Source organism: Porites lutea, chromosome 3 (genome assembly GCF_958299795.1).
Source record: "Porites lutea chromosome 3, jaPorLute2.1, whole genome shotgun sequence".
Taxonomy (NCBI): Eukaryota; Metazoa; Cnidaria; class Anthozoa; order Scleractinia; family Poritidae; genus Porites; species Porites lutea.
This window is the reverse complement of record NC_133203.1, coordinates 51162749-51184744: the sequence shown is the minus strand read 5'-3', so window position 1 is coordinate 51184744 and position 21996 is coordinate 51162749. Positions and strand designations below refer to the sequence as shown.

At 37.4% G+C, this 21996-nt stretch overlaps 1 protein-coding gene across 1 annotated transcript; it reads left to right on the top strand.

Moving 5' to 3' along the window:
- Positions 1-11153: 11153 nt before the first annotated feature.
- Positions 11154-21202, top strand: LOC140929891 (glutamate receptor ionotropic, NMDA 1-like). Its single transcript, XM_073379589.1, has 6 exons — positions 11154-11603; positions 15631-16223; positions 16953-17928; positions 18452-18621; positions 19229-19429; positions 20479-21202. The coding sequence occupies exons 1-6, from the start codon at positions 11184-11186 to the stop codon at positions 20897-20899; spliced, it is 2781 nt and encodes a 926-aa protein (XP_073235690.1). The 5' UTR covers positions 11154-11183; the 3' UTR covers positions 20900-21202.
- The last annotated feature ends 794 nt before the right edge of the window (positions 21203-21996 follow it).

The window sequence follows — 21996 nt, the reverse complement described above, 5'->3', positions numbered from 1 at the left end:
TGTAAACCCAGTTATCAAGTTATTTATGGGTATCTTTGTGGGCCGCTTATCAAGTGAATAACAAGTGAGTGGATATCTGCGTTAGCCCGGTTATAAGTCAGTGGGCATCTGTGTGAGCCCGTGTATACAGTCTAATGAGTGATGGGTATCTGCGTGAGTCAGATTAGTATTATTATATTTTTTTTAACACTTTATTGGGGCTAGAATGTAATCATGATAGAATTTACAAGAAGACATATAATCAAAGAAATAAAAGTAATTAATATAGTTCCAAAAATAATTAAAAAAACAATTGCTGATCCCCAAAAGGGTAAGATCAAACTGGACCCTAGACTCATGCAAGGCACCGCCCTGCTGTTACTTACGATTGCAATTTCAATTTCATTGCTGATAAGTGGCTTATTTACCCTTGACAAAAAATTAATTCAAACCCTAAATGTATGTTAACAACAAAAGTAAATAAGAAAGTACCGGAAAGTGGATGTGGTAGGTACAGTCACTTCGACCTGTGACAGGGACAGGTCAACACTAATGTCCACGTGCAAGATCTTTCCAGTTCATAAGTGTTAACCAGAGTGGTGAACATAGTTTTATAAACAAACTGCTTAAAAGTTTGCGTACTAGAGAAACTACTAGGGGACTTAGTGAACTAACAAAATTCCATAACTTAGTAATACGATTAAAATAGGAAACCTTAAAGGTACTGGTTCTGCAAAGAGGAGTTTTAAGATTGAAAGGATTACTTTGTCTGGTAAGGCCGTGAGAAATAAACGATGTATGTACAAGTACAATAATGTCAGTAGAGCCAAAGAGACATCTGCAGTAAAAAACTCGATCCTTAAGTTCCTCCCCAAAACAAGAGACAGAAAGTTTAGCTTGACAAGTCTTTCCTTATATGACATTTCGTCCACCCCGGTCTGATGAACAGTTCATCGTGGCTCGCCTTTGAACTCGCTCGATCTTCGCCTTTAACGAGTACTGGTTTGGGACCCCACTTATGTGGCGTACCTCAACTGGGACCGCCTCACCAGAGACAGGTAGAGCGTCCTGCTCACATTGACGTACGTTAGGAGAGGGCAGGTCCTCTTCAGAAGCTCAATGAGCTTGTTGGCCTTGGAGACGACGTAATGGATGTGGGTGTCCAAAGAGAGGGAGTTAGTAATGGGGACTCCGAGATCTTTTTCCTCAGTAACTCGCATAAAGTGTACGCCATTAAGGTTGTAACTGTAACAAAAGGGCTTATTTCTTCTCGTAACGCTTAGTGCAACACACAGCACGTTGGACCCGCCCACTCAGGTAGTTCTTCAAACCAGTTTAAAACTTGACCAGAGACACCGTATGCCCTCGGTTTGGTAAGAAGGATGTTGTGGTCAGCGGAGTCAAAAGTCTTTGCAAAGTCCAAGTAAATAACATCCGTCTGCATGTTCTTGTCTAAATATTCACCGATCTTCTGCAGAACAGATAGAAGCTGAGTAACACATGAGTGGTTCCCTAAAAACCCGTGCTGGGGATGAGTTATTTTGTCCTTTAGATGTTCGTTATGGTGATTATAAAGTGATAGAAGGGTACCTGTGTGAGCCCGATTTTAGAGTGGGGAGGGGGGTGGCGTCTGTGTGACCCCGTTTATATGTATACAGCTGTCTAATGAGTGTTGGCTATCTGTGTGAGTCAAATTATAAAGTGATAGAAGGGTACCTGTGTGATTTTAGAGTGGTGAGGGGGGTGGCGTCTTTCTGAGCGCGTTTATACAGTAAGTGATGGGCATCTGTATGAGCCCGTGTATACAGCTGTCTAATGAGTGTTGGCTATCTGTGTGAGTCAAATTATAAAGTGATAGAAGAGTACCTGTGTGAGCCCGATTTTAGAGTGGGGAGGCGGGTGGCGTCTTTGTGAGCCCGTTTATACAATGAGTGATGGGCATCTGTATGAGCCCGTGTATACAGCTGTCTAATGTGTGTTGGCTATCTGTGTGAGTCAAATTATAAAGTGATAGAAGGGTACCTGTGTGATTTTAGAGTGGGGAGGCGGGTGGCGTCTTTGTGAGCCCGTTTATACAATGAGTGATGGGCATCTGTATGAGCCCGTGTATACAGCTGTCTAATGTGTGTTGGCTATCTGTGTGAGTCAAATTATAAAGTGATAGAAGAGTACCTGTGTGATTTTAGAGTGGGGAGGCGGGTGGCGTCTTTGTGAGCCCGTTTATACAATGAGTGATGGGCATCTGTATGAGCCCGTGTATACAGCTGTCTAATGAGTGTTGGCTATCTGTGTGAGTCAGATTATAAAGTGATAGAAGAGTACCTACGTGAGCACGATTTTAGAGTGGAGGGGCCTCTTTGCGAGCCCGATTGTCCAGTAAGTGATGGGTGTTTGTGTAAGCCTGATTATAAACTGAATGTATATCTTTGGAACCTGATTGTAAAATAAGTAGGCATCTTTTTGGGTATGTTTATGCAGAGGCTGATGGGCATCTTTGGGAGTCCGATCATAAGATCAGCCTGTTTAATGAGTAGAGCCTGATTGTTAAGAGAAGGGGTATCTCAGTGTCTGTGAACCCGATTATAGCGATGGGCGTGTCTTTGTGAGCCTCTTGGGCGCAGGAAAAGTGTGTTCTACCACTCTCTTTTAGTAAGGAAGGCAGTTTGTATCGAGTAAAAAAAAAAACGCGAGAAAACAGAAATATTAACAAGTAACAAAAAACTAATACAGGGTTTTAATAGTTTAAAACATGCCACAGAGTAAAGGCTATGAGGTTTTCTAAGTGCAAGCCGGCTTTTAACCGGGATCAGTTACTGATGTTCTTACACGAGTAGCTTAAGTATTACCATATGCCTTCAAAGGTTCTTTAATCGTTTAAAATGGGTTCAAAAGACTCTTTGCAAAGTACAGCATTCGTTTCCAGGAGCTTAGCTTTTTTAAAACTATTTCAAAGGGTGGTAGAGTATCTCGGTAGATTAATGCGTTTTCGAATACAAAAATCAGGGCGAGGAAAAATGAACTTGGAACGAGTCATCGAAGCCTTTTAACACATGAATTCTAGAATACGAATGCGCTGTCTCAACATTGTATGCTGTAACTGACATAAAGCTAATAAAATAAACGTATTTACAGATAATATGAAAATTATCAATTAAACGATTTAAAAGTCTCGGCCAATGAACAATAATTATGTTGATCTAAATGTCTTTTTACGAAGTGAAGACGTCCGATCGGAGGCAGGCAATTTGTTCTCCGCACACATAAATTACAAAACAGTTAAGCCCAGCAGTTAGTGCTCGCGCGTTGTTTTCCCATGAGAGATTAGTGACTAAAACATGCATAGAATTGGTCATTACTGCGCTCATGGCACGAGCTCAAATCGTGCGAGCTTTCATTATGTTTTAAGACTAAGAAAAATAGCTATGAACTAAACATAAACTGTATATTCATTGGAAAACGAAATCACCAGAAGGCGAATTTAGGGAATCACGGCGAAGACAGTGTTGTATGTTATTTCTCTCGTTTGCAGTATACGATGACGAAAGCAAAACGGGAATGAAAGGTAAGAATATACGACAAAAGTTTACTAAAATTATTGTTACAAAGGTTTTTATGTAGACTAAGGAACAGATTTGTCTAATTATAATTCTAAGCTAGCTTTTTGCAACGATGAGTCGCCGGTTTTCACTTTTTAGGCACTGTAAACCGAACTAAATTCCTTCGAACTATCGCAAATAAACTTCATCCCTCGATTGTAGTCGGCTCTACCTTAAAATGATCAAAGAATGAAACCGTAAGATATCCGAGAAAAGTACTGCTAATGTTTTAATTTTAAAATGTGAGAGTTTGGGTTTGACTTGGCTGGCAAACTACGAAGTTTAATATTTGGGACGAATACACAAGATGAATTAACAAACTCATCGTTGATTTTTGTTTTGTTGTATAAATCAACATTGTATTTCATGATCAGCTTACAAATAAAATTTTTCTTCATGGTAAAAATGATAAGGTGACAAGTCATATTCCACCCCACTTCTTCCTGACACTATAATTTGTGGTCCGCTACCAGAAATAACGCTTAGTTTTGATGCAAAGAGAAAATTCAGTGGCTTAACTTACATAATTTGCGAATGTTTTGTATCTTCAATCCATTTCTATTTTATAAGACGAATTCAATTACTTTCTGTCCTTTGGGATTAGATGTGAAAAGTATAGCCAAAAAAGTATTGTTTTCTGTTCTTCTGTGCCGAGACACTACAGTAATTATAGAATCAAAATTAAGCAGTATCCGCTCTCGGGCGTTTGTTGGTCAACAAAGTGGGCAGTTTTGTTGTGCATTTTTTGTATAAACAAAATCTAAATGAATTTAGCAGAGATTAAGTATTGAATTTACTACGAACTAATTATGTAAAAATTTGAGAAAGTCAATAAGAATTTTAAAACTGACAATCTTCCAACAAAGCCTGGTTTTAATGCAGCAAGAACTCGATAAGACAATGTAAGGCCCGCTCGCTTACTAATCTATCCTACTCCGGACAAACTTAAAAAGTCTGGGTTATATCTTTTCCTTCCGCATTAATAATGGAGCATCTTTACATTTGTGCCCAATTAAATAACAATGGCCTTTTATTGGCTTCTACCGTGAGGCAAAACTTATTACTCGAGGTTGCGAAGCACTGAGAGTCAAAAACTGCAAGCCGTTTTTCTTCTTCGTATTTAAGACACAAAAGGACAGCAAGGACAAATACTCTGAAGAATACTCGACCGTCGATAATGTAGGACGTGAAAATATTGTTGCGGAGGAAATACTGTTTCGTGGTGTGTTGAGGCATTACGTTTCTCAGAATATTGACGCAATTACTGACTCTGCGGTTAAATAGATTCGATATTGCAGATTCACTTTGTTGTATGTATTTAACTGATAGATTTTTGCAGTTGTTAAGATGTCAAGTCGCGTTGCTTTTTATAAATAGGTGATCGAGATATCAATGATTTAACCCGTTCAACTACCATTACGTATGTCAGACTCATGTTATATGTTTTTGTTAGCTTTTTTGGACCTGACCGTGCACAACGTTCAGTAGCAATCCTATCATTTTGAACTTACTGACCTGAATAGAAACATCGGAATTATGACTAAACTTTTTAATTATTGTATCGACGTAGGCGAGTGGCCATGTCAATGGAAACTTAGTAACGTCACCCCTTTTCATAAGAAAGAAACCGAAACATGTAAGAAGAATTATCACCCTATTAGTGTCTTGTCAGTTATACACAAGGTGTTTGAGAAACTAAAATTTGATCAATTACACAGCGTATTCACACCAGTCTTTTCGGATAACATGTCAGGGCTCCTGCTTGGGCATTCTTGCTGTTCCGCTTTATTAAAGCTAACTGATGATTGGCGCCAGGCTCTTGACAATAAAAAAGATGTGGCAGTGGTCGCTATTGACCTTTCCAAAGCGTTTGACTCGATTTGCCATAATGTATTATTAGCAAAACTGAAAGCTTTCGGCGTTTACGATTCTGACATAAAACTGATTCAATCATATCTATCAGGCCGTTTTTAACGAGTAAAATGTAACGGGAAGGTGTCAGACTGGCTGCCTCTTCGCTGTGGAGTGACGTAAGGGAGCCTTCTACGTCCGCTTTTTTTATATATCTTCGTGAATGATGTCAATTGCTCACTGAGCTGGATCTTCCTCCTTACGTCTGTATGCTGATGACACAACGCAATATATAGCCCATGAGAGCCCCTGACAATTTGAATCTACACCGAATTAAGACATAGAGAGATTAATCCTCTGGTTCACTGAGAATTAACTGCAAGTAAACGCTACTAAAACTCAGGCAATGACACTGGGAAAATCTCAGTACCCATACAATCTTTTTATTGGTGACAAGGCTGCTGACAAGTCCATCGAAATTGAACCAACTCAAGATTTGTCTTTCAAGCCCCACGTTGCAATCATGCTGAAAAAAGCGTATGCTAAGATAGCCGCACCACGGAGTATTTAAAGCGCTTAGTTCCTTTGGACGTTCAGATTTCTCTTTATAAAGCCTACGTGTTACCGCATTTAGAATAATGTTGCCCACTACCTCTGGGCATATCTAAAGCCTCGAAAAATAACATCGAACGTACCAATCATTATGCGATCAGGACATTACTGAATCTAGGTAATTCGGCTACCTATGACTTTTGCTGCAGCCCCCCTCGTCCCCCCGGCCCGTACGCCTATGCTCGCCTGAATAATGTTAATTTACAGGGTGCCAGTGTATGAACTGTATTTAATAAAACTAAATCATTGGATAATGCAATTCTAGAGCTCTGATTGGCTTAGCCATCATGGTGTATGAGCCATTATACCATGCTCTCCAAATATGGAAAGTGTATGCGTGTGCTCAAAATTAAAAACAAGCTGAAAATTGGTTTTTTTCACAAATGAAGTCGGGAAGAATTCTGGATATTTTGTGGGCGTTTTTAATGAAACAATTATTCCACTCGCGCTTGTTGGATATGAGAGGATTATAGCCAACGAGGCGCGTAGGTAGCTTCCTACCATCTCATCTCCAACGCGCACTCGTGGAATAATTGTTATAAAGATTAGTCCATTTTAAACTATTTTTAATTGCATGTACCTAGGTTTTTTAGTTTTTTTTCGTCAAAAAAATAGTTTCTCAAAAAATTTTCCCAAAATTACGATGTACTTAATAGTTTAGGTTTTTTATATTTTTATATGCATAATTCACATTTTAACTTGTTTTGTATTTTTAGTTTGTCGAGCGTTTTTAACATGAGCCTCTGGCAAACAATTCCTACGTATTCGACATTAAATAGATTATTCCATCTTATACTATTCTATTCATTCACAATTTGTGATAAAAAACGCGGGATTTTGCACGGTCAGGAAGCTTCCAACACAAACTACAGCACCATTGTTTTCAACTTTGATGTTTGACGGCTTTCATAACCAGTTTCCTTTACTAACTATGGTGTCATGGATATGTTTATAATGGTAGCTTTGTACTTGACCGTCACGCACTCTACTTGCAACACTTCATCAGGCCAATGAAAACTACTAGTCTACAAATTGAACTGGTCTATTTATTTTCGAATATCTCTAGTTTGGGAAATGTGTATTATTTTTCACACTAACGTCTTCATTGATGTTTCCTTGATGTCATAGATTTGCAAGGTGTCGATTTCTGCCTCGTGGTATTGCCTTTGATTGCGGAAGATTGTTGAAATACAGCATTATAGCCTAGAAAACATTGGAATTTTTCACTTTAGATTTATAAACTGTAACGATTGAAATATAATCTTTTTCCAATTTTAAAAGTTTAGTCTGACCATTCAATGTACCATAAGGCAGTCAGTAGTTACTGTGTAACCTATGCCTACAAACTGGCTCCTATTAAGGTAATTTCTTAAAAGAATTTATCTCCTACTCATTTCTTATCTAATCTCCAAGCAGCCTCCGGCAGCTAAAGGGTGTTGTCTTGTTCACAATGGTTTACATTTACGGATAGCTATCCATGTACAACGTCATGAAAGAACCTCAGGGCGATATTTTTCAGTTCTTAGATCCTTTAGTTATAGTACCCGCTTCGTATCACGAGGCTTATCTTACTGATCTATGGGTAATTCTTTTGAGTACATTTGAATTCGAGGAAGGTAAAACGATAATAATAATTTCCGCATTTCTTACCAGGAATGAACGATTCCCACTTGATGACATTGCCAAGGACCTTGCTCTGTTTAAATATCGAGGTTAGCGATCAAGGTGCCAGCTTTTTTCAATCAGGCTGATTAAACAAAATTATGAATCATAAGTTACCAATCCTTAGCGGTTCGATCAGTTTTGCCTTCAATTTTAATCAAACAAGCTGAACAAAAAAAGGACTCACTGGACACATGTAAACTTTTTTCGGATATTGACTCAAGGAACGTTCTCTCACCAACAGGTGATCGATAAACTGAGATGTCCTTGCACATTGTTTTATAATTTTTATCAGCACGCATGTAAGTTTTCTGATGTTAGCGGTATTCAGGAGAAGCTCCAAAAATGAACCTAGTCAGGCATAGGGCATGCGCGTGATTGATGCCAGTTTGGGAAAGTGAAAGATTCAATTTTTTTTGGATATTTAAGAATGTTTTCTTTGATAGTCAGAGTGGACACGATAAATTACACGTTTCTGAGAATAATCTGCCTCGATTCCGCCCATGTGCCTTTAAGTACTGTTTAAAAAACGAGCAGGAGTGTATTATACACGACTAAGAGTTTTTTGAACGGCTTGAAAATTTCTGATACCGATCAACTCATTCTTGCACTAATATTTAGAAATTGGACGTAACGACACTTATCAAACATTAATTTGGTTTTTTAAATGAATTATTAATGAGTTTTTGAAAGGCTGTTGAAGATGTTTCGTTCTCATCAGCGAATTGAGCGTGAGAGTTTAGGAGGCCATGCCTACTCTGATCTACATGTACACTTTATTAAGTCGATAAAGATTGTTAGATATCACACCAACTGTTAAAAAAAAAAAAAATTAATTAAGTAATAACATTAAAATCTGAATAAGAGAGGATATATTTAGTTCATTACACTTTCGTCTTACGGACTGCTTTGACACCAGGGTCCAAAAAAATGCTATCAGAGCCTCAAGCACATTTAAAGTTAGAGTGATTGGTCGGTAGTTTTTATGAAAAGAAGAATATTATTCCATGTTGCTTACTGAAACTTAGATATTTTAGTCTTCTCTGCCGAGAGAAGTCAATAAAATACAGAGGGATTGTGTCAAACATTTTAAAAGGTAATTTATGAATCCATTCTATCCAAGAGATTTGATTATCACCCAAATCTTGCTTGCAACCTGCCAGTAAAATCATTTCAATCAAAAACATCCATGTTTACGTAATTTGCGTCTCTTCATTGATGACTTGTGACAAACTCATAATCGCTTGTCGCGATTTTAGTACTTAACAAATTACTACATAACCACTACCTCCTCGAGGTGATGAATTTTCAATTATTTCTCGAAAGAATATCATCTACACTTCTGTTGAAATTAATGGATGAACTTGGTTTGAATTTCGCTTTTATTTCAAAAAATACACATATAATATTTGGAAAACTGAAAAGAATTCATTGAAATAGACTCAGGACAAAGCAGAGTGTCTATGTGCAGGTAACATGACGTTAAGTATCTTGGGAAATTACAGAGTTTATTTTTAAACGAATCTAGCACGCTGTGGATTGCCAGGTGTATTCATAGCAACAAAGTTATCTCAGGATTCAGTTCAAGAAATGACCCCAAAAACATACGCGGGGAAAATTAAGCTACTAAGTTGTTTATTTTTGTTCTGTTCTTTTGGCACTCAAAGATAATGAAAAACCTTATTTTTTTCTGAATGAAGTTGTAATGTGGCTAATTTCCAGTGGATAAGGAAGAACTCTTGCTGAGGGTTTTTGTTTTTCGCTTTGATAAGTGAAGAATCCATTTCAAACAGAGTTGACAAAGTTCATGCAGTCTCAAATCACCTGTGCTTAACTCATAAGTATATCAAATAAAGCCCGGAAGAATAAAAAATTATAGAGAAAAGGAAAAAGGAAGGTGGAAAAGTTGTGTTATGGACCTCGATTTTTAATTAGTCAGCTGGTATACAACAAAACCGCAGGAAAGCTGATTTCTTTGTTCATTCAACAGCAGAATATTTAAAATTTGATTACCATTGCCAAGTTTTTCAGCTATAGAAACAATTTTAAACGCTTTTATTTCAGAAAAAATTTCAATTCTTTTCAATACGTGAATCGTCAGATAATATGATAGTTTCCTATTTGTTATTAGATTTTTTTGTCATATAATCTAGGGTAAGTAGGGACGGCCAAAAGGATGAAGAGAAATGAACCAAAAAATATATGTTTATTGGGCGAAAAATATGAATCAAACTTTTTGAGACCGCAGTCAGGATAAAAATCAGTGAAATAAAGAATCTTTTAAAACTGCTTTTCTCGTTCTGAAAGCAGAAAAATAAAATCATATCAGAAAACTTATTAGGACCTAGAGCAGTTCCTCAGATATGAAATTTTTAATTTATATATCCGCAATTTAACAAAGACACTCGACGAAATTTAGAAAATCAAGTTGCTGGAAATAAAAGAAAACTGATACTAAAAGAAATTGCCTTTTTACACAATATTAAGTTAAATTCATGTGGTTTTGCTATGGTTTCTAATTTGAATTTATGAGCGGGCCGCCGGGTGCTCAATTCTTCCTTCGGAGAATTTGTGTACTAATTACAAATCTGCAAAACGTGCTGTTTTTACTTAACTGCCTTTAATTTAAGTGGTGTATAATTATAATACCCGCTTCAACTGAAAAAGAAAAAAAATCGTCATCCCTATGTCAGAGAAAAGCCTTTTGCATGCTGGTAGCTTTGCCCATATCCACACTGCCAGAAATAAGCTCTGTAAACAGATATAAAACCGAATCATACTTTGCCTACTTCAAATTAATTTCCAGCTAATTTAAAATTAAAGTTAACGTGCTATAAACTTAGCACAAAGAAAAAGCACAGCGCTTAATCTTTGCGTAATTTTATTTTCTACGTCAGAAAGACACCGAAACAATATTACACTTGGTGTTTAGTGGAACTTTCAAATATTTGCTCTTTTCCCTTATTTTGAATTGAATGCCTGTCGTTGACTTATGCGCCGCTAAATTAATTTTTCATTACCTTTTCTAGGTTCTTGTTGTTACTACTATAATAATAGTTTTTCCTCATAGTTAATATGGCTTGACTTTTACCTCAAAACAAAACAACAATCTTTGCCATAAATGAAAGCCATACACGAGCTTACAGTATGGTATTTCCATTTCCTTCTTATGCAACAGATTAGCTTGAGCTGAGATATATGCATGTATCAAATTCGTTATTAATATTGTTTTACCATATACATACCATATTGTTGTACAAACGTTGATGAATTAGTAACAGCTGCGCAGATTAATTCCAATTTTTTTGCAGAGATTCCTTGAAGCTCTTTGCAGCGGTAGGCAGGATTTGAGTGCATATATTAAGGAGAGGACCCAAAGTCATATTGGTGGGAAACGACGGTCAGTTTTGAGCATGCGTGTGAGGATGTCGTTTATTCAATGTGCCAGAGGTTCTGGAGGCATAAACTGAGAATCTTACACCAATGAAATACTTCAGTCACAGAGAGACTTACAAAAGGTTTCTTCTTATATTTTGGACGTGCCATTTGCTTATATCGATTGAGAGTCAACTACACCACACAAATGTGAAAGTTGGTTTGTTTTCGGATCGCAGAAATCTCGAAGAAACTTCAGTGGAAAATATCCTAGTAGATGTTGATGGCCTCAACCGCAATACAAGTTTGACCAAGACATCTCTACAAATAAAAATCCTGTCCGTTCATGGTTTAACGTACGAGGAGATTTCAAGAAAGTTTTGCTCCAGCGTTTTGCAGGATAATGTAACGGTATTAATACTGCAATCGAGGAAAGAAAAACTGGCAAGATTTGTGGGCCATTTAGCGTCGTATTTTAAGCTACCTGTCATAGGGACTATAAACCAAGCTCTCCTGCCGTCGGATAAGGTAAGAAAGAGAAGAAATATCATTTATAATTTCAAGTTTTTCTTTGTCCAGTCTAATTCAATATCTACCATTGTTGAATATTCTTGAAACCCGCGTAAGAGGTCTCCAATTTCGTCTAAAACTTTGACATGCGCTCATTACCTCCGGCAACATTTTTTAGTTTTATAGAAAATGATGGATAAAGATTTTTAAAATGATTAAATATTCAAATCATGAGAGATCGCCTGTATGGTTTTGGATGAACAATGGACAGGCACTCAGTGTAAAAATGTCATTCGATCTGCTAACTAGAAACAGAACAAAACCAATCTTAAGGGGAAAGCATCTTGTTAAATTTCGTGTGCTTTGGGATAAAACTTCCTTTGTTTAATTTATTCTCTTCGAGAGCGCTAAAAATCTCAATTAGCGCTGCGATTTTTTCTTATTAATCCAGCAAAGTAAATTGTTTCTTAGAAACTCACCCGTGACTATAGAAACTGATTAAATCACTTAGATTTTATGATTATTATAAATATTATTTAGCAGCTATGATAGTTTTGCCGATTTTTCCATAGCAGAAGTTAAGCTTCCACAAACTTGAGAAGGACAGGAACTTAAAAATGAGTCCGCAGTATTGTGATAAGGAGCTTAGGAAGTGTACATTTCCTTCAAGACTTTTTGATGATTAATATCACCACTCACTCTTTTGAAATTGATTAATGTTGGTTAAAAATTAGAGCAGAAGTTCCTCATGTTGAATATCCGTTTTTTTTGTATATTCAACACTGAATTACACCATCTCCTATGACAACTTATTTTTTTGAAAAATTCATTTATTTCTTCCTTTTTGGATGATTTTAGAATTCAATGAAAAAGCTTTTTATTTGTTCATTTTAGATAATAATTCATTCTGCAAATTGATAAAACATAAATATTATATTAGCTTGTAAAAGTGCATACTGCATGCTATTTTCTTTGTCTCAAAATAATTATTGCATGTCGAGCGTATGTCAAGTGTAAGAACTTTTAACTCTGTTAGCTGTCTATGGTTCAATATACAGTTTCATAATTCAGTTCAGCTTCCTTTTTTACACTTCGGTTGAGCTACATGTGAACTGTCTCAGTGTAATTCCACTTTTACGAATATGCGATTAGAAAACCAGTGCCTTAGAAAGAATTGTTTTCATTTGACTCGATAGCAAAAGAAAAGATGACCCGAAATTTTAGGGAGTGCATTCCATGCTAAACCAAACTTTTGGGAATCGAAATCTTAGTAAACACCAGGCTTTGATATCTAGCTGCCATTTGAATCTGAGAATCGATCAAAGTCGTGGAAAACATAGATTTTATCAAAATCCTGTGAAGCAGTAGCGTTTTAAAACTTAAGCTAGCTGATAGCAAACTTTTAAAGAATTGCTATTAACCTACAGCTTCCATAAAACATTTATTACTTTCAACTATGGCACCAGTTATAAATATATTTCCTACCTACTAAGGATTGAACTTTCTGAAGTCCAATATCTCTAAACTGAGACAGCCATTTTAACTTTTTGATTGTCTCAACTCATAGGAAAAAAAAAGCAGTATAAGAGAAATTGCTTGCTTCTCATTTTTGGCGATGATAAATTTTATCTTGTCTTTCAAGTAATGGTGAAGAAATTTTTAACCAATGAATTACTGAACTTTCAGGCATAAAGCCTTTTAAATTTGAATAAGAAGATTACTGATTCTTATCTCAGTAAGAAGTGCTCTTCAAAGTTAATGGAAATTGTCATATATCAATTAAGTCTACATTAGAAAATATGTTAATTACAAGGTTTTAAGAACTAACTAAAACGTTTACGATTGTTCTTCATGTCTCGTGGAACCAAGATCTGCTAGGTGCATACATTGTGTATAGTGTAATTTTTTTTATGCCACGAGGAGTGAATGACTTTCAAGATTACATGCAAGTCGAGAAAATTTGTGCATGATCTCCTTGAACTAGGTGCCGCTTTTTTTAAGCTTAAAATTGTTCCACTTCAACACTTCTTTTGCGATTCTCGTATAGAGAAAATCATACTCCGGGCAAACACGTTGCATCGTATTTGATGTACGTTGTACGTATATGGTACTAAAATCCAGTTTGGGAGAGCTTGACTTTGCGGATGGCAGGAAGTACTTTGTTAATGATATATGAAATAAATCATATATGAACTGCGGAAATGAAATGAAGATGAAGAAATGATCGTCACGGTGAACGCAATTTATGCAATTGCGTAAAGAAGCCTGAAAAAAATTCAGGAATTCAAGTCCTGAATTTTTTTTTTTTCAGCTTCTTTACGCAATTGCATACAAAGTTGCGTTCAGTGCGACGATCATTTCTTCATCTTCAGGAAGTACTTTGGCGTTTTCCGCTATTTAAATTCATCATTTGGTAATTAGTTTTCTCGATGATAACTTTTCAGTTCTCAGAAATTATTGCCCTGTCTCAACATGCTTCAATTTGAGTTTATTGCTAATAAAATGAGTGAAAAAGTAATTTGGACTTTTAGAAATCCAACTGATCAGTAATTAATTGCAGGAGCGATAATAATTTATAGTATCTCCCTTTCAAATACATAAATTATAGCTGTGTTGTTTCTCGTCTAGATCCTCGCTCCCAACAGGATATAACTGTGTCCAGCTACCGCTTAGCCATTGAAAATTTTACGGGGCTTTTTTAACTTGAGAAGGAGAACAGAGGCAAAAAACGAACCAGAAAACGTTTGCTAGATATTTTTCTTTAAGTGATTTCATATTATTGAAAAGTGCAGTGATGTTAAAGAAGAATTGCTTGCAAGTGATTAAAGCACAGACAGCTTCTTGACATTAGCGTTATATTTGAAGTTAAAAAACTGGTAAACATTGTTTAATGATACAATTTCTTTTCTTGGAAACTTTTGCCAAAATTATTCCAATTTTTTACGTGGAGAAGCTTAATGATACAAAGAAAGAAAGAAAGGAAGAGTGAAATCACCCAGATCTTGCAGTTACTGATAAGAAGATGAAAGGGATCAAGATCTCGTCCACACGTATCCGGATTTTTTTCCTCACTTTTAACCTCAAGTCCACATGTAAACGGGCCCAAAATAAGGCCCACTCCACACTTATCCGGAGTTTTTTAAAACGGAGATATTGCAAAAGGTTCGCACGTAGAGTCTTTGAATCGTTTTTGCCCGTCTACATGAACGCTAAAACGATGGAAATATGATAACATCCCGTAATGACAGTAGTATATGACGTATCAGATCATCGTATTCCAAAACCTCCGTTTTCTTCCATTCACACGTAAACGTTAGGCCGGCGTTTTCAAAAATCTCCTACCTGGGAATCGTTGTTTGGAACCTGCGGACCTGCGGACCTGCGGTTCCGTTAACACGTGGACCGAGAAGGTTAAAACGAAGTACAGTACGCGTTCACGTGCAGCTGAAGTGAGAGCGATAAACCAGTCGGTCTCTCTTATTGATTAAGAGAGGCTACCCTGCGTAGCAGCCGTCCAAAGGGGTAGGGTGGAATAAATTTTCCTCAATTAAGTTATGCCCTTTCGTCGTTGTCTCAAGAATAAAATAATGTGAAATCTCGTTAGGATGGCGTCACCTGCTATTTTAAGGATATTTAACCGTTTTGACAATTTTTTAGTCACTTTAGGTGGATCATGTCATAGTTTTTGATCGGTTGACTGACAAGAAGAAAGACATTAGAAAGAAGTGAAAGAACTGCTTAATTACTGACAAGAAGAAAGACATTAGAAAGAAGTGAAAGAACTGCTTAATTACTGACAAGAAGAAAGACATTAGAAAGAAGTGAAAGAACTGCTTAATTACTGACAAGAAGAAAGACATTAGAAAGAAGTGAAAGAACTGCTTAATTATTAGATTTTTTCATTCAGGTAGTATAAGCATTATCATCATCATCATTTTATCATCATCATCATCATTATATATCATCATCATTATCATCGTCATCATTATATATCATCATCATTTAAAAGATATTTCATGAAATGTGATTCTGATTTTTTTTTCAGCAATACTTCAGTACTTTTGTTCGCAACATTCCATCCAGTACCTCACAGTTCACTGTATTCTGCGATCTACTGCGTTATGTCGGTAAAAGAAAAGCGTTTGTTGTAGTAAGTGACGATACTTCGTACAGCTTCGCCTTACAACAATGCAATGACGATGAACAATTCATATCACTAACTGTCATCCATCTCGGAGCACCAAACATTCAACAGCAAGAAATTATCCAACAGTTACAGAGGATAAAATCAAGCACTACACAAGCTGTATATCTTTACTGTGATTCAAAGCTTGCACATTTTATTCTTTGGCTTGCCAAAGACTTCCGCCTAATTAACGATGATATTTTATGGATTCTGTCCAAGAAATCATTGGAAAACGTTCATAACCTATACGAACTTCCTAGCTCCACATATCTCATTAGAACAGAGTCGTTTTCAAACGAAGAGGAAGTTGAGAGAAGACAGTTGATTGACAACTTATCAGTAGTGAAAAGAACCTATGATTCCATGGAGGACGAGGTCATATTAGACTACTTGCGGAGGCCAACAAACTGTTTTAGGTCACCGAAATGGACTAAAGGGAAACAGTTGTATGAGTAAGTACTTAAATAATTGCTTCTATTAAAGCATAAACTACCTTACTATAGCGCAGCAAAAAAAAAAGCGCTCAGAGCTCAGTACAACAAATTCAGATCGGTCTTATCTCACTATATGTACACCTCTCAGTAAACAGATATAAACGTTAGAGACGACGGCTTTCGTCCATACGGAAAGCGCTCGCAGGCGGATATTTTCCTAAATAAATTCGCCAATTCCTAAATACTAGTAAGTTCGCAAATGGACTGATAGGCATCGGAATGTAAACGCTTTCGTTTGTAGAGGTTATATTTACATTTACCACTAAAAGCCCGCCCATCACTAGCAGATGTATTAGCTGGGACCAGCAAAACCTTCATGCGCTTAACAAAAATCAGAACTGGCCCGTTGAACCGATCATTGCGAAAATAACGGTTAGGGTTAGGGTTAGGGCTATATTCGAGACTTTTCGCTAAAAACCCATCACTGCATTCCATGCATGGTATTTAGGATGAATAAAATTATCTGACTGGACAGAATTCTTTATAAGATTGGACTGCACATGGCTGGTCGTTTGTCAGTTCTGAATACATGGTGCGCGCCCAAATTAAATAAATAAAATCAATTTTTAACTTAAAAGTACTCTTCTGGACAAGGTTGTAGACTAACCGGGGATGCGATAAGACTCAGAAAGTGTAACAGATCATGTACACTCATTATCTTTTGCCTTTGTCGTTTTCTGCATTTAGATTACTCCGGAGAGAGGCTCAGTCAAGTGTTCCAAGCACCATGCAAGGTAAAGACGATCAAGAAACCGCTTCTTATGAAATTCTTTATCTCCAAAAATCGTATGAGGGGGGTTGGTTACAAGTAGGGCGGTGGACTAGTGAGGGAATAACGTTACAATCCAATCAACTGTTAAGAGGCAAGGAGAAGGCAAACTCTGAAATACCCCGATTGCGAGCTGCAGTAGTGGAATACCCGCCGCTGACCATGAAAGCAGATTTCGACTCATCTGAAGGATGTTATCAGGGGTTAGAGTGTAAGAAATATATTGGAAATACAGATAATTTCACCACATATTGCTGTTATGGTTTAGCTATTGACGTGTTGAGGTACGTCAAGACCGAGTTACAGTTTGAACCGCAGGTGTACTTTGTACGAGACGGGAATTACGGTGCGAAAAATTCCATTGCGAACACGTGGAATGGAATCGTGCGTGACATCCAGGAGGGAAAAGCAGATATCGCCATTGATTTAATGACAAATGAAGCACGTTCGGAAGTGATTGATTTCTCGTTGCGCTGGACGCACGCTGGTCTTGCTTTGCTTGTGCTTGTGGGAGAACAAAAAGTTGAGAGGCTAGACTTCTCTTTCTTTCATCCTTTTACTTCCTATCTCTGGATAAGTATGATCGGAGTAGTGAACTTTTACCTGGGAATTCTGTGGTACACGGACCGGTTGAGTCCTTATGGTCATTATAAATCTGTGCGCGCCAAAAATCATAATGGTTTTGATCTGAGTGAGAGTATGTGGTATTGTTGGGGAGTTTGTTTCGATAACCAGTTCGTGGACTCGCGACCAAGGAGTTTGAGCGCTCGTGCAATGGCGGTTGTTTTGGCAATATTTGCTTTGATGTGTGTGACGTCATACACTGCAAACCTCACTGCCCACCTTCTGTCTGACGACACTAAACCTGAAGTCACAGGCATCCGGGATCCTAAGGTTAGTAACGAGTTCCCTGTATACGAAAAAAACAAAAAAACAAAAATCAATCAGTCAGCGCTGCATTTTGCCTAATTCTTCCACAAGCATTGATTTTTAAAATGAAATTTTTAAGATTAATGACTCACAGCTACTATAAGGAAGGCTGCTTGCGTTCCGTTTACATCTGAAAAAATGCTGTTGTCAGTTTCCATCCGCGGATAATTAGGACGGAAAGGTTTAAGTGAGATAAGGTATTCTCTGCTTTTTTAAAATCGTGAAACCTTCTTATGTAGTCCAAAATCGTTTTCGTTTTCATCGCAGCCTTTTGAAAAGACCGTTTGCGAGAAAGCTCCCGATCTTGAGAGGAAGAGAAAATAAATCGGCAGCTTTTCCTCTTCGGACCACAATGAAATCACTAAGGTTATGCCCAAGTGTTTTCCCGAATGAAGGCTTACAAGGAAGCCGCTACAAGTAGCTTTTCATTTTCGTCTAAAACATTAAACATTTTCTGAGAATTCGTAACTTTTTTATGTTTCTTCAGATCACGTCACGCGAGTCCACGATATCATACGGGGTGGTAAAGTCAAGTTATGTTGATTCCTACTTTGAACTGAACGAAGATCCAGCCATGCGGTTCATGTTCACACGCATGCGTGATAAGAAGCACCTGGTGGATAACTTTACTGATGGAGTGGAACGAGTTAAGAAAAAGTAAGTCTGTCATCTAATGATTACAAGTGAATCTTAGCTAATTGGGTACACTATTTATCTAAATAGAGATTAAGGTAGTCACAGCAAAGGCTAGCATTTTCTCCCATCCTTATTTCCTTGCATGTTTGTGTCACTAGCTTGCGTGAAAAATTTGCGTTAGAGTTAAAGTAATTTCAGATTTTCTTAGTGTTATGCCCTTTTTAAAATTGGATATTTTTTACCATGAATGTGTAATGTAAAATGGTCTTTGAAAGACGGGGAAAGGGTGTAAGTAGCTGCTGTGCATTAAATTCACACATTGGGCTTGGAACCATAGGAGAATAGCAACTGAGCTATCCCAATCATCGGGACAAATTTTGTGATCGGTCAAGCGGGACAGCAAATGTCTTAGGTCGTAACACAAGCAGTATTATTTAACCAGAAAACAAACCATAATGATGCTAACCTCGCTAATTTTAAATAGGAGGGGTAGCCAGGAATTGGTCGGGTGGAGGATCTTATTAACCAAATTAACCGCTATTTTAGCCAAACATCGTTCTCACACAGTTTACCATAAAATATATGACTTTGTCTACAAGTTGTACTGACTATTTTTGTTTCATTTCAGGCAGTTGGATATCTTTATCAGTGAAGTGTTATCCATAGACTATGAAGTGGCCAAACAAAAATCAGTATCGTACCCCAGACTACAGGTTGTAGGTGCCTCTGCGCCCTTTGCCGAGAGTGGCTACTCTTACGCGTTTAAAAAGAACTCTCCATGGAAACCCAAATTTGACTTGGTCATCAACAGAATGAAAGCAGAAAATGTGTGAGTGGAGCTGATAGCATTTGTTGTTGATCTTCCAATAACAGTCCTATATATTTACCGATCATTATCGGATACTATGATGTAGATATTTTGCTGGGCAGAAAATAATTAAAAGAGAAGGAAGATCAATCTGAATGTTGGGCCTGTAAACACGAAGCAATACCAGACACAAACACTTTCAATCGATTGTTTTTTGTTCATCAAGGTTGCCTGTCTGACCCTGTTCAACTGTAACCTTTCGGCTTTGGTTAATGCTGGAGTTTTTCCGTGTGTTTCGATTCACTACTTCAAAGGATAGTCAAGGTTTAAAAAGTAATAACTTTCATCAAAGTTTGCCCATGGATAGCCTGTTGTATGCATTAGAGAAAAAGTTGGTTCAGGCCATCGAGTGCATAAGGGAATCATTCAAAACCTCACGTTTGCAATGATTCTTCTTCCCTCTGTAGTGTACCTCAAAGATTAACTAAACTAAAAGGACCACAAGGACCAAACAATACAACTCCAAATATTGAATAATTGTGAATTTTTAATGTGGAAAATACCTTAAGTGTTTGGTACGAAATCAGTGCTGGTACCTAAGTGCAAAAATGAAAACTGAAGCAGAACAGACTACCTCCTAAGTTCCTTTACAGTTACCTCAAACAGCACGAAACGCCATGCTGAAAGCAAACAAAGCATCCTTCAAAACACATCTTTTTATATAAGAATTTTAATTTAAAACTGTAGTTAGGGCACATTGTAGTTAGTATTAGTAGACGAAGATCGACCTCATGGAAGCACTTCTAATACAATTGTTGTTATTATTATTATTATTATTATTATTATTATTATTATTATTATTGTTATTATTATTAGGAGTGGTGGTACAACTACTAAAAGGTGAACATAGTACCCAAGCCTCTCTCAATTTAAGGTTCAATGTGATTTGGTGGACTGGGGAGGAAATCATGGGACGAGTGCTAAAAGCCCTGTTATGGTATCTGCCTCCCTTAATAAGTGCAATGAGCGACTTTTGCTGAAATTAAAGATATTATCATTGTTTCTTACAGACCAAGTGAGTTGTATAAGAAATGGGTATCTTCAGGTGAAGACAGAAGCGAGGAACATCATCAAAGATTAACCGTGCGTGCACTTAGTGGCGTGTTTTTTCTCGGAGCTTCCCTCGCTGTAGTCGCCATATTTTTCCTCTTCCTTGAAAACAAACTTTTCGCCAAGGGCTTCATATATAATGATATGAGAGGTGACTGTGTTGTCCAGAAAGGCCAAAGGAAGTACTCTGCAGCAGTCAAACGGAAACTATTGGATTTCAACAAAGACAAAGATGAGGATTTAGAATTCCCGGATATATCTGGCTATTTACATAAGAGAAGAAGAACCGATGTAATGTTGAAATCACTGTATAATCCAAAATCCGTCAGAAGAAAATACGAAGAAGCTGGCGAAAACCGTACTGCCTCCAGCTCCGTTTAGACATAAATGACAAGGACTTCGCCAAACAGACGGCTAATTTAAAGAATTGTGATGTATGGAATGAAACTGGAGATGAACAGTTGAATACATTCATATTCAAACACACGGCTTTGCTCGCCTCCCGGCAGGAACGGTTCTTCTCGGATACACTTGGCCCAGTCCCTGGTAATCAGCTGGCTGTGGAAAGGATATCGTGGCATGCTGGGAAGGTTCTGCGACCTCTCCTACAGTTCCAATGCTTATTTTCCCTTTGGGGCTCTCTTAGGATCCTGAGAGCCGGTTAAACGAGTCGTCAACGATGAAAATATTTAAACAAGAGTACTGTGGGAGTACTCGTTAGAAAATATATAATGGACGTAAAAATGTTCACGTAAAGGAAAATATAACTAACTGTATATATTTGGAACATTTTAGTATGATCGAAGTTACGATTTCTAATAGTAATCTGTTTATAATGAAAAATTTGAAAGAGCCTGGTTTTCTTACATCATCATCATCTTAATCATAAACTGAGGTTTATTAAAACACTCTATCTAATCCAAGTAAAAACTTGTGCTCTTCCGGAGAGGCGTAAAACATTTTACTGATACAATGAAATTTTATCGTCATATATATTTTCGTGGACCGTGCAGACTTGAGCCGGCCGGTTTGTTCAACAATGGCGCGGACCAAGGACCAGGGACCAGGTGAATAAATCCATGTTGCGAGAGGTTTTTCTCCGGGGTACTCTGGTTTTCCCCTCTCCTCAAAAACCAACACTTCCAGACTCCAATTCGACCAGGAATCAGGTAGACGAAGAACCACTTTGTGGATGTCCTACCTCCAAATCATTATTGTTATTTTATTTTTCTTTATATATACAACTGAACCTAGACTCTTCGCTTCTACCGACGTAATTGTCCACATGAATTCGGATATTTATGAAACCGCATTTTTTTTTTACAGGAATCAGCCTTCCGTCCACATTTCGCAGCTTCGGAGTCAGTAACTACTTCGCCTCGCTTTGGCGCAAGTCACTGTAAGGGCAAACGCGGAGTGCTATTCAGTCATTCAGTGCTCTAACAAATTGTAGGTGACGGACTGGGTACTAGGTTGAA

What these genes read in the sequence shown, in the direction of transcription:
- LOC140929891 (XM_073379589.1), top strand. Translation starts at nt 11,184, where the DNA reads ATGAAATACTTCAGTCACAGAGAGACTTACAAAAGGTTTCTTCTTATA. An exon ending in CTCTCCTGCCGTCGGATAAG is followed by an intron (nt 11,604 to 15,630) that starts GTAAGAAAGAGA and finishes TTTTTTTTTCAG; the next exon opens with CAATACTTCAGTACTTTTGT. An exon ending in AGAATGAAAGCAGAAAATGT is followed by an intron (nt 19,430 to 20,478) that starts GTGAGTGGAGCT and finishes TGTTTCTTACAG; the next exon opens with ACCAAGTGAGTTGTATAAGA.